General features: G+C 44.5%; 1 protein-coding gene across 4 annotated transcripts in view; it reads right to left on the bottom strand.

Moving 5' to 3' along the window:
* Positions 1-13,354, bottom strand: part of KATNIP (katanin interacting protein) — a 183,483-nt gene that overhangs the window by 37,907 nt on the left and 132,222 nt on the right. For all 4 annotated transcript variants that reach the window (XR_008446476.1, XM_054042252.1, XM_054042254.1 and 1 more), the window contains 3 exons: positions 11,795-11,870; positions 3,873-4,050; positions 1,148-1,313 (listed from right to left, as the gene is read on the bottom strand). Coding sequence is in view for 3 of the 4 variants with exons in the window: in XM_054042252.1 (XP_053898227.1) it covers positions 1,148-1,313; positions 3,873-4,050; positions 11,795-11,870 (420 nt within the window). In the remaining variant the exon portion in view is untranslated. The remainder of the gene's footprint in view (positions 1-1,147; positions 1,314-3,872; positions 4,051-11,794; positions 11,871-13,354) is intronic.

Below are 13,354 nucleotides of genomic sequence, written 5' to 3'. Positions count from 1 at the left end.
AGGCTGACCTATTGGGGACCCATCCTAGTATCCATGGCTGTTCTCATGGTTTGGACAATGTGTTGTGACAGTCTGTACTCTTATGTTCACCACTTTTACAAGACTATGATAAATTTTGTACAAAGTATGCCATGTGAGGTATCATTTGAAAACTCATAATCTACTGAACATTATCGCCCTGGTAAAATGTGTGACAACATTGTAAATAAAGTTGTAAAGTTCTACTGTATATGGCATGTTCCAACTCTGGGGAAACAGCTTCAAACTAGTTCCCCGGAGAGAAAAAGCTAGCCAGCACCACAGCCAGGTGTCAGCGTAATCATATGGCTTATCACTTGATTAAGCGACCATTCTTTGGCAGGAAGAAGGGTGTGAGCAAGAAATTTACATCTTAGCAATAGAACAGTTGAAAGTTACCGTCCACAAACTTTCAGTTGCCTGAACCCCAGCTAGAGATGATTCTCAAAGAGGAGGAAAAGATATAAAAATGAGGAACAAATCACCTGTCAACCCTTTCTCTCTGCCCACGACATCCACAACGTGTGAAGAAGAAGAAAATGAGCATTGAACTGGGGGATGGGTCCTGACTGAAAGGCATCCAGCCAGTAAGACAACCAAGGCATCTTTTAGAAAAAAATTCCTGTTGGCATTTTATACAGTGATACAATAAATAAAAGGAGAACAAAAATTACCTCCAGCTAAGAGAGCACATGGAAACCCGTGCCCCACAAACTGCTATCAGTGTCTTTCCTAATTAGATTTTCTATGAAAGAGTATCCCACAATCTAGAACCTCAATGCTTTAGGAGCTAATGCCATATGGAAGGCATCCATGCTGTGTCCTCTCCCCACCTAGTATTTACACCTATCCGTTTGTTATTTTCAATGAATTTGGCACCATGTGCTATTGTGTGTCTCAAAGAAGAATCAGGCCCTGTGATTTTCTTAGAACTATCTCTGGCTCTTTTTCTTGTATTTGCTGATTGTGAAGGAAGACAGAAACCCATTAAACTGCCATGAAACTCAGTCAGATAATTTAGAAGGATTTATGCTATTACATTAAAGCAGCCACATTCATTTATCAAAGCACAAATTTTCTAATGGGTGGTTGAACACTTCTGCTGGCAGTGCCACATTCTTTCACTCACCCCTCTATAGGTATCCTCTGGAGATTTATTATAGTTCCAAAAGCGAAGCCCTGCAATATTTTCAGCTTTATCAAAATAGATTGTGATAATGTGATCTTCCCCATAAGTGAAAGGAATAAGCCACATATGATTATCTTCAACAGTGATGTTAGTCCCATCTATTAACCTACAAACACAGAAAAATCCTTTAGTGATGGACTGGCAATTGTTAAGCAACGGAAAATAGCAAGAGAAAACAGTACACAGAACGGACACAAAACTGATCGCAGGAAAACATGTGCCTTATTTCTAGTCTGAATTTGAGTAGCTCCAGCCTCCAGACATTAGATTTTATTATGCCTTTGTCTGAAAGTTTAAAAAGCACTCTACACTATATCATCATGTAATTAAAGACAGTGAGTAAAATTTTCTAAAGTGTCTAAGTCACTTAGGTACTTTTGAAAATTTTACCTAGTATCATAATGAATACTTACAAGAAGACAAATTAATGTTGAGTTAGGAAATGCCAGAATTAAGGTTACCTAACTTTTGATTGTTTGAATTCATGATTTAGTATTTTTAACTTACATTTTTATATGTTTATATTTCATATATGTGAAAAAGGGGGCAGGGGGAGAGAGAGAATATATATGGAAAAAGATAGAGAACACTATGTAACCTGATAAAAGAGGCTAAAAGGAGAAAGAAGGAAAAGAGGAAAGAGATTGAGCAATCATGAGGCATGACTGCGATAAATATAGGCTTACCCATGCTAGGTTTTAGCTTGCGAAAAATTGCAGTGAAGCTGTGGCAGCATGAGTGGTGGACTAGCCACCTGAGTAAAAGCCTACCAGTACCCTGGGTACATACTCGAGTGGCTAGCCTGTAGTTGCTGCCATAGCTTCCATGCTATTTTTAGTGAGCTAGTTGGATCAAGGCTAGTTGGCTACACCTACATGTACTGCAGTTATGCCATCTGATTGCAGTGCAAGTAGACAACTCAGGAAAAGATACTTAATGAATTATCAGAAAAAATAAATCAAGAGATGCAGTAAATGAATGTGGTTCTCAGTTTTGTATTTGGTGAATATATTTTCATCCGGGTTAGTAGGCTAGGTCCTTAAGCTAGATGATATCAGTCTTCCTTTTTTAGACACTGAGAGGACAACAGTTGTAATTACCTCAGTTTAGAGCAGACATATAATCTAAAAAGAAGAATGAGGTTTCAACGCAATAACTTTTAATGATTAAAATGTTATGATCGCAAAAGTGAGCCACTCAAAAATCAGGAAATGACAAAGTTAATTTTGCCCATGTAGTCTTAACTCTGCCCATGTGTTTATGCAGCATGATACAAGCTTTAATTAAATCATTGCACAGTATGATTTCCGAGAACCTCTGCAGTGTATGCGTAGAATTGTGCTCAGTGAAGGAAAAGATGTGACAGATTTATTTCTAAATAACTTAAGTCTGAAGTAAAATAACTTTACACTAAGTACTTATTACAAATATTTTAAAGAAGTCAAATTAATTGTTCATAGTGATGTTACTATATGTAATAATTTTTTTTACATTTGCTGCCAAAAGAGTGCTCCCTGCCTGACTTCTGAGTGCTTAATTATGCAACCGTAACATTTTCTTTCACAAGTTACTTTAAGAGCATTCCTTAGGTTTGTTATTTTAAAAAAATTAAAAATGGTAGGTCTGTCCTGTGCAAAATATTCACTTAAGGAAACAAGGTCTTGCATAAGTCACTACATATTTTATTCTATGAGGCAAGAACTCCAGTGTTCTCTTGTCTCACTGAACATGCTCCTTGCACCATAAATGTTTTATGTACTATGCACACAAGCTATTATTATTTGTAATGCAGTTACACCTAGACGGCCAATCAGGGACGAGAGCCCCATTATGGTAGGTGCTGTTTGTGTATACGGTGAAAATGTGATCCTGCCTAAAGAATCCAATTAATTTTACAGAAAACTTTACTTTCTAGGCACATAACATATTTCAAATGCATGAGCCAATGCACATTAAATGAGGTGGAGCTACCAGGAAAACTACTTGAGTGTGTGTGACATAGTTTTCATATGAACATAACTCAGCCCATAACCCATTTTCACTGGAAAACTGAAAGGTGTTTCTCCATAATGAAGATTATTTGCTTGACATAGTTCCAGTGTTTACCACTACATTTTAGCACACAGCTTTTTTTTTTTTTTTTAAAGGGAGGGGGTCACAAGAACCTATATTTGCTCAAACTTTCCAAAAATGATTAATACTTGGGCTGAGATCAGGTCTGCAAAATTGTACTGTATAGGGTAACCTGATTGCGGGCCGCAAGACATTTTGCTGATGTTGACCATCCGCAGACAAGGCCCCCCGCAGCTCCCAGTGGCTGTGGTTTGCCGTTCCTGGCCAATGGGATCTGTGGGAAGCAGCGGGCCGCAGGGACGTGCTGGCACAGGAATCTGCAATCTGACACAGGTCATAGCTAATGATAGCACCGCTGCGAGTTTACATTATTAATTATTATTATTATTGTTGTTATTATTATCATATAATAAGGGTTAAACAATTATATCATTTTATAAATTTAACTTATATGTATTTATAATAAGTTCTCATTCATTAACTCTAAAATCTCAGACTAATGAGAATATTGAGAAGACTATCACTGAAACAGCCCACACAGGACAAAACACTACAGGAGATACTTAGAGTTTTCAGTTGTTTTTCTACTTACTTGTCTAATGTTCTGGAATCTTCCATGTACTCTGCAAGGTCATTTAAATCTTGTGGTGAAGCAGAAATCTGATCCATAGTAATTGGCAAAGCCTGACCATCCTTTCCTACTGCTTCAAGTCCGGTCAGTCCAAGATAATGTGTGTCTCCCCAGGATAAGGTGAAATTTAGCTGCAGACCTAAAAATAAGAATGAACACATACATATTTATCAGTCAGTAGCAGGAGGCTCCAAAGAAATTATCCTAAAGCACATACTAGCAGATCAGTTTATTAATCCAAACCTCCATAATTAGCATGCAACAAGAAGGAAGCACCTCCTTTCATTTTTTTCCAGGTGCATCCAGAAAAGTGCAAAATAACAATATGCAAGTTCAAGGGCTAACTAAGATTTGCTAACAGTAACTGGAGATAGCAGGGGATCTAAGGAATTCAGAGTAGCTTGTTATCCACAAAGATGCAGGAGCTTCAAAATCTTTGGGAGCGGGCATTAAAATGTGAACTCAATGCCTGCAAACTCACCCCATCAAGTCCATTCAAAATGCTGCTAAGAGAATCTTCCTGACAGAATACTCTGTCACCCCCACTACTGCCACCTTTTATGATTTTATGCACAGTCCCATGATTTTGACCCCTGCTGCAGGAGCTCTGGTGATGATGCAAAGCACTCATGCCCTCACACAATTTTGGAGCAGCTGGCTACACTTGCCTCCATCCCATTTCCAGCAGCTTCCTGATCCTCCTTTCCCTGTTCCTAGCTGCCACCTGCTCTCCCCCTCCTTGGTCCCAGCAAGTAGCTGCTTCCCTCCCTCTTCCCTTCCCCTGCCACCAACTGTCCCCACCCCACATGGAATGCAAAATAGATTCTGTTAAACTAACTTGATATTTTTTATGAGACTATATGTTTGGTTGATAAAAGTAATAGTGTTGACGTAATATAAGACTTCTGTAAGGCATTTGACTTGGTACCATACAACATGCTGATTAAAAATCTGAAAAAGATTTGGGGTGGGGAGTGGATAATCAGCTGAACATGAGCTTCCATTGGGACGGTGTGGCCAAAAGAACTAATGAGATTCTGGGATGCATAAACAGGAGAATCTCAAGTAGGAACAGAGAGGTTATTTTACCTCTGTATTTGGCACTGGTGCTATCACTGCTGGAATATTGTGTCCAGTTCTGGCATGCTCAATTCAAGAAGGATGTTGATAAATTGGACAGGGTTCCAAAAAGAGCCATGAGAATGATCAAAGGATTAGAAAAAATGCCTTATAGTGATAGACTCAAACTCAATCTATTTAGCTTAACAAAGAGAAGGTGACTTGATTATAGTCCAAGAACCTACACATGGAACAAATATTTAACAATAGACTCTTCAGTCTAGCAGAGAAAGGTCTAACATGAGCTACTGGCTGTTGAAGTTGAAGCTGGACCAATTTAGACTGGAAACAAGGCATCCATTTTTAACAGTGAGAGTAACTAACCATTGGAACAATTTATCAACTTTTGTGGTGGATTCTCCACCACTGACAATTTTAAAATCAAGAGAATTTCAGGAGGGGAAATTTGAGATTTGTACTGAACTAATCCCAGAGCTGCAGTGACAGCTTACCATACATGGTGCCCCATGCCTTTGGAGACATGGGTCACCATTGCCATCTGGAAGCTGGCCATCCCCAAATGCTATTGATCCTTAGCCAATCAGTTTGACATGGGGAGATTGACTACTGGGGTCACTGTCATCCAGGTATGTGTTGCCATGGAAAAGGTACACTGGGTTAAACAGCTTGGTAATGTTCAGGGGGTCATTAATAGCTTTGCACACTTGGGGTTCCCAAACTGTATTGGGGCAATTGATGGACTCAGGTGCCTATTATTTCGCACCCCTCTCTTCCTCCACATACACACTAGGATGAAGAATTTATAAATAGAAAGGAATTTATTAACAGAAAGGTTTATTTCTCCATGGTACTCCAAGGGCTGGTTGACTGCCATGGCAGGTTAACAGATATAAGTGCAGGGTGGCCTGGAAGGATCCATGATGCTAGGATCCTTTGGAACTCAGCTCTTTTTACCTTAATGAATAATGGACAGTTTGCCCCCAGGATCACTATGGACATTAATGGTGGGGAGGTTGCTCCAGTTATCCTGGGAGACTTGGCTTATCCTCTGCTTCCCTGGTTAATGAAGCTGTTCACAGGATGCTTCAACAGAAGGAACAGTTCAACTATCGCCCTGCTAGTTCCAGAATGGCAGTGGCTTACGCATCTGGGCTTTTGAAAAGGAGGTGCTGCTGCTTCTGGAATGGGTTGGAAGCAGCAGAAAAAAGTTCCAACCATTATAGCAGCATTTTGGATTTTGCAAATATTTGCGAGAGTAAGGGAGAAAACCTTAACGATGGGTGGGAGGTGGAGATGCAGAGACTCACTCAGCAGTGTGAGCAGCCACCAAGGCATCCAACAGAAACAGTTGAGGCACTATTATCAGACGCCTACTGCTGTTATTTTGAGTCTCAGGGCCAGAAAATGTGCTGTGAATTATTTCAGGTTTAAGGATTTTCTATGTAAAATGATTTGATGACTCACTATGTATGAATTTTAACGGTTTTTATTATATAACCACAATCAGCTATGTAACAAACTAAATAAAGCTTTAACTGAAGTAGAAGCAATAATGAAACAACAATTTTTATTATTAATACATTAAACAACAATCTATTAACTAACAACTAGAAAGAAACCTTTAATTAAAACAATAGTGAAGTAAAAACTGAAAGTGCAACAGTGCAGTGTAAAATAAAACAAGGGGGAGGGTGGCTTAAAGTCATAGGGACGTATACATCTTGCCTCTGTTTCTTCTTGTTCGAGGGCCTTCTGGTGTTGAGTGGCAAGGCTCAAAGTTACCAGGGGTGCTGGAAGGCTCAAAAGAGCCTTGTTCCTATTAGGGCCGGCTCCAGGGTTTTTGCCGCCCCAAGCTGTGGGGGAAAAAAAAAAAAAAAAGTCGCAATCGCGATCGGCGGCAGCTCCACCGCGCCGCTTTCTTCTTCGGCGGCAGGTCCTTCGCTCCAAGTGGTGCCGGCCCTGGTTCCTATGTGCAAATGTTCTCAGTGCCCAGATCTGCCTCTGGGAAGGGAACGGCCCCTGGGAGGACTGCATAGGAGGAGGGGTTACAGTTGGGAGGAGTTGCTGCTGTTCCCAGTATCTCTTATTATCTAGGGGCTGCAGAACATGGCTGAGTCCTGCTGTATGACACTTGCAGCACCTGCTGCCCTACATCAACATGCATTGCAGCAGAGCATTCAGGCTTTACATTGCCTCCAGAAGTTGGCTCTGCATCTCCCATTCTTTGTCAATACTGTCTTTGGCCACAGCAGCGCTCTCCCTGGAAACTATCATGCTGTCCTTGACCACACTCTCTCTGGATCCCATGATCTCCCTGTAGAGTTCCCTCTCTTTTTCCCTCTCCATTCTCAAATAATGCCTCCATCTCTCCACTATTCTGGTTTTACTTTAGGACTTTGATGAGGTCCATAACATTTTTGTCCTGAATTTTCCATTTTCTCCCCTGCAGGTTACCAAGCAGCTCAGCTGTAGATAAAGGTCCCATCCTTGAAGATCTGGACAATGCATGTGCCATGGCTGTGGGAGTAAGAAAAAAACAAAGGCAGTTATTGTTCCTATTCCATACAGACTACAATAGCATTTGTATATGTATTTCTGATTTTACCTCACTGAGAGTCTACCCAGGTTGGGGAACCTCAGATCTGGAGAGTGGTTTGTACATGAGGAGGGTTGGCTGCACTGAGATTTTTGTCTGTTTAGTATATACTGTTTAGCTTTGCTGTTGTGCCGTGGAGGCTGGGAGCTGGGAATTATGTTCCTGGTCTGGCTTTGCAGGTTTGATGTGCCTTAGCGGAGTTCATATAGTGTTGGAGGCCTTACCAAGGGGCACCCAGCAGCGAGCTGAATAGTAATTCCCTCTACATCCCCTTTAAGCTATCCTGACTCTCTGTGACACTGCACTGAGGTGGGTGACTAGAAGGCAGAGAATGGCCTTACTCAAAAAGGCAAAGAGCAGACCAGTGAGATATACTGTGAAGTTATTCCCCAAGGAGTGGCCAACCTGAGCCTGAGAAGGAGCCAGAATTTAAACAATGTACTTTGCCAAAGAGCCACAGTAATACGTCAGCAGCATCCCATCAGCTCCTCCCAGTGCCTCCCACCCACCAGCAGCCCCGCCGATCAGCGCCTCCCTCTACCTCTCAGCACCTCCCGATCAGCTGTTTCGTGGCGTGCAGGCGGCTTGGGGGTGGATGGGAGGAGCGAGGGCACTGCAGGCTCAGAGGAGGGGGAGGGAAGGGGTGGAGTGGGGGCAGGGCCTGTGGCGGAGCCAGGGGTTGAGCAGTGAGCACCCCCCCGGCACATTGGAAAGTTGGCGCCTGTAGCTCCAGCCCCGGAGTCGGTGCCTATACAAGGAGCCGCATATTAACTTCTGAAGAGCCGCATGTGGCTCCGGAGCCACAGGTTGGCCTCACCTGCCCAAGATGGCTCCCCAAGAAATGCTGCAGAAATGGAAGAGAGTTGCGAGCTATTCTGGGGAGAATGACCGTGTAGATATCCCCCACAATATCTAGATGAATATCAAGCAATTGCGCCCTCTGTGGTGTGGGACTAAAAATGGTTGATAGTCTGGACTTTAGTATGAAACAGAGGTTGTGACAGACATGTCCATTTCTTACAATATCCTTTAAAAACCTTATTGAATTAAGTTTAAGTATCTTTGGGGTCCATTCTATTAAATGCAAAGATTAAGTATTATTGTGGGCTGGGATTGTATGTCAGCTCCTTAGAAAGGAGATGGGATGAGAGGCCTGCGTGTTCAAAGAACTATATTGAAAATTTGCCAGACAAAAATGGACTTTGGGGACAATATGCGTTAAGTGGATTTCCTGGGTAATAGCTAGAGGGAGGTTACGGCAAATCGACCTCTGGTTATGCAAAAAACCCTGCCTTTTGAAGCTACACCCTGAGGAGAGGGTCTTTGTCTGCTGATTACCTATTGCCAGAGAGTGGCGATCAAAGGCCTGAGCTGTATAAAAAAAACGATGAACTGCCCCGCTTGTTGTTCTGGTTCTGAATCTGAGATAGTTATGAACTTGTAACTACTGGGAAAACCTAGTTGTGGGTTTTCAAGGACTTACAGCTACCAGAACCTGAGGCTGGAGTTGGGGTGACCTCCAGTAAGCTTTTAAGCATGGGTGTGTGTGCTTTTATTGTTTTACTATGTTTTCTCTTTAATGCTTTCACCTTAAGAATAAATGTGTTTGCTTAGAAAGAGCTGTGTGGTATTTGGTAACTGAGGGTAATTACACTGTTCACAGCCTTTGGAGAGAAAGCAAAGCACAGATGCTGGCCTGTTTAGACAGTCTGGGTTGCTGGGAGTATCACAGTGAAGGCAGGGAACTGTGCAGCCTGAAAAAGACCTGATCTGGAAAGAGTGAGATGTGGCTCTCTGCCAAAGAGAGGTGATGGCTGGGGGCCAGAAACCTTTAAGTAGGTGCCCTCAATGAACCATGGAGAGGAAATACAGGTGCAGTTACACTGGAACTGTGACAGAGGCCAATTGCCCAGTTGGAACAGCCGCCATTTTGAAAATGTGTACAAGGGAGGAAGGTAGTGGACAGCATGGGTTGAAGAAGGGATGGATGCAGGCGGGGGCTGAAGACTCAGCAAGGCTCCTAGCTCACATTCACCTACAATGGCTGTAACCATGGGGCACCTCGAATGGAAGCTAGTACAGCAGTAAGCACAATAACTACAACAATAATAAATTGTAAAGCTAGACACTTACATGGTGAGGTTCTCTCCACAGGATCTCCCTCTTCAGTCCTGGCCAGGTTTGCTAGCTGGGAATTGGGCTTAGTCATTATATGGCAGCAATCAGGGTTGCCTTCTTCCAGACTGGCATCAGGGTCCTGTGGTCCCAAAGAGAACCTAACTCTCAGGGAACCTAGAGAACCTAAGCTCTTCAATGGCCTCCTCAAGGTCCTCCTCCGAAGAGTCTCGCTGGTCATCCTCAGGATAGGGAAAAGCTAAGGTAGCAGGTTCCACAGACTCCTTGGTTTGGGAGGTTGTGTAATAGTGCAAAATCCTATCCAGATCCTCAAAAAGTGGACAGGACACCTATCTACTCCTGGACCATTTTCTGTCATCCTGGTTTGAATATAGGTTCTCCTGAGCTGTTTGCTGTTTATCCTGCACTGGTCAGCATTCTGGTTGTGGCCCGTCGTGGTCATCTGTTAGCAATGTTCACAAAAGGGTCTTTATTGCAGTGACTGGCCACAAGAGCTTCCTGCACTGAGGCTTCTCCTTAGATGGCGATGAGATCCAGTGTCTCGGCACAGCTCCAACCAGCTGTGTGAGGCATGTTGTGGAGTTTCTGGAGTAATATTTCAGCAATGTTGAGATACTCAAATCCAACAGCAAATTGGCAAAATCTGGCCCTGTGTCAGTTTTAAAATGAGAGAGGGGGGCATCCTGGCAACTTGACACCAGAGGAGGGGAGGGCACAGGGGTACACAGAAAGGTCGGTAACAATTGCCCACAAAGCAGTGTGAGATAGCTGCTGCAGGACTGCCAAAGTAGCGTGCAGCAGTATTGTATACATACAGACAGGTGGCTTTTCACATTCCACAGTCTCATAGGTTTACTAAACAAGTATCAATAATATCTAGCTACAGCAGGTAAAATTACAATGCATCAGGCGGGATAAGTCCACCATAGTAACTGTAAAAATATTTCTCATTTCATAAATAACAATAAATCCCACAAGTAGCTGCCTTTCACCAAGTCTGAAGAAGCATTAATACTCATGATACTCTGTATAACGAACAGCAAGGCAGCCAAACTGTACAGTCCAGCTACATATAACCTGCTATTAATAAATGCACAATGCTGAGCTCATGTTGTGCACATTAGTAATTACCCTAAGTGTGGCAATCTCTGCAGAGCTTACATGGATGCTAATCGATAGTAGTTTCAACTGGCAAGCTCAAGAGTCTTGTCTCCTGAAGCAGACTGTGATGGGGCAAGGGCAGTCCCTGGAGATGTTAACTCCAGTTTCATTTTCCTCTCTCTTTATACAAGTGCTCATGGGGAGAGTTACAGAAGGGTTGCTGGGGTGGTAGAAAAGGGAGAATGCCTGTGTGAAGGTAGGTATCTTTATCCAGGTACTACTGATTCAACCCTAGCTGTGGAGGTATTTTGTTGTTTGTGTTGCTTATTATAACACTTTGCCATTAAAGATTTGCTCCTACTGATTACTGCTGTTCTATTTCTACTGAGGCTGGGTCTATATTACAGAGTTCTGCCAGCATAGCTGTGTCAGTCAAGGGTATGATGAGGTGTGAGCCCTGAATAACACAGCTGAAAGCCCAGTGCAGATGCAGTTAGCTGGCAAACAGCACTTTAGCAGCATAACTTATTTCATTCTTGGGGGGGTGAGGGGAGCGCTTTGCTGGTACACTAGACTGGTATTCCTATACCACTAAAGCACTCCTAGTGTAGACCTGTCCAGAGATATCCTGCTAGTTTACACAGAAACTGACAAGGGCAGAGCTAATTCAAATCAGCCTTCATTCAGGGACTGGTCAATTAACTTATGCCATTTTTCTGAGTATTACAGAAAATTGGGTTAAATTCCAAATGTTATAGTGTGCTAAATTCCATAATGAACAAAGCTTCAGCCTATGCACACTTAATTACTCTTCTTTACTTCATTCCAACATTCATCAGGAGTCTGTACACAACTGTGCTGGAGAAAAATCTCACATGATAATGTTCGCAGATGTTATGGGTGAAAGAATGTGGTATGTAATACGTTAGTTTGTATATTACAAGAAAAAATGGCAAAACACAGTACTTACATTGTCCAGTGTATACCCCAGGTACCTTGGGTGTAAGCTCAGAAAGATGGTCTGACACCATCACTTGTTCTTGAACCTAAAAAGTAAACCAAGAAGTGCAGTGGATATTCATATGTTGTATATAGTGTATTGTTGATACAGTGTTATTGATGTGAAAAGAACTATGTGCACAAGAAAGAAGACAAGCCCTGGACCTAGAGTGCTCACAATCTTAATTTGACAGATAAAATAATGAGACATGACAACAGGCCGGGGAAGGGGGAAGGACAATCCATAAGAACAGAAGAAAGAAAAAAAAAGACACCTAGAGGAAAGGGATAAACTATAATTTACAAAGAAATCTTATCACTTATGGTGCACTTATTTCACATGACACTATTGTAGCTATGTATTATAAATGAACAAAAGATTCTCATTCTGGTGTACTGCAATTTGGTCTCATTCTGATGAATTGCCAGAATGTGGGTCCATTAATCCAAATACACAAACTCTATTCCACATTAGCTGTGTGGATTTACTGTTTCCATATTGTGACAGAATATAACCCTGTGTTCACACCCTACAGACTATTGTAATAATGTATTGTGACAGACCCAGACCAGTGGGATACAGGAGTCTGGTAGATAGGGTTACCATATTTTGTGCCTCCAAATGGAGGACACTCTAGGGGGCCCCGGCCCCGCCCACGCCCACGCCCCCTCCCCAACTCCGCCCCCTCCCCAAAGTCTCCGCCCCCTCCCCTGCTTCCCACGAACATTTGATTTGCGGGAAGCGTGAAGCAGGTAAGGGGGGTGTAGGGGGAGGAGGCGTGGCCCAGGCTGGCCCCCCGGCGGCTCCAGCCTGGGTCATCTCGGGCCCTGGGGTGCCGGCCCCGGCCCCCGGCCGACCACCCCCAGCCCGCCCGGCACTGCCGGCCCCCGGCAGCCCGGCGCACCTCCCGGCCCCGCGACCCCGGCTCCCGGCCCGGCTCCTGGCACCGCGGGCCCGGCTCCCCGACCCCGGCCTGGCTTCCGGCCCCGCGGGCCCGGCCCGGCTCCCGGCCCCGCGGGCCCAGACCGGCACCGCGCCCCCGGCTCCCGGCCCGGACCCCGGCCCGGCTCCCGGCCCCGGACCGGCTCCCGGCCCCGCGGGCCCGGCCCCCCGGCTCCCGGCCCGGCCCCCGGACCGGCACCATGCCCCCGGCTCCCCGCCCGGCACCGCATCCAGCCCGGCACTGCGACCCTGGCCCGGCCTGGCCCCCGGCCCGGCACCACGCGCCCGGCCCGGCACCGGCCCCGCGACCCCGGCCCCGCACCAGCCCGGCCCCGCACCGCCGACCCCAGACAAAGAGGCCCCGGCCGAGCCCTCCCTCCCGATTTTCCCGGACATGCCCGGCTTTTGGGGATTTCCCCCCGGACGGGGATTTGAGCCCCCAAAAGCCAGACATGTCCGGGAAAATCCGGACGTATGGTAACCCTACTGGTAGAGGGCAAATATACTGATCACTGGATGAGTAGTTTTCTGTTCCCTGAGTGACCAGAGCAGGGACTGTACTAGAGTAATCAGGAACCTGCTAGAACC

Source organism: Malaclemys terrapin, chromosome 10 (assembly GCF_027887155.1).
Source record: "Malaclemys terrapin pileata isolate rMalTer1 chromosome 10, rMalTer1.hap1, whole genome shotgun sequence".
Classification (NCBI taxonomy): domain Eukaryota; kingdom Metazoa; phylum Chordata; order Testudines; family Emydidae; genus Malaclemys; species Malaclemys terrapin.
This window is presented reverse-complemented; position numbering and strand designations above follow the sequence as displayed.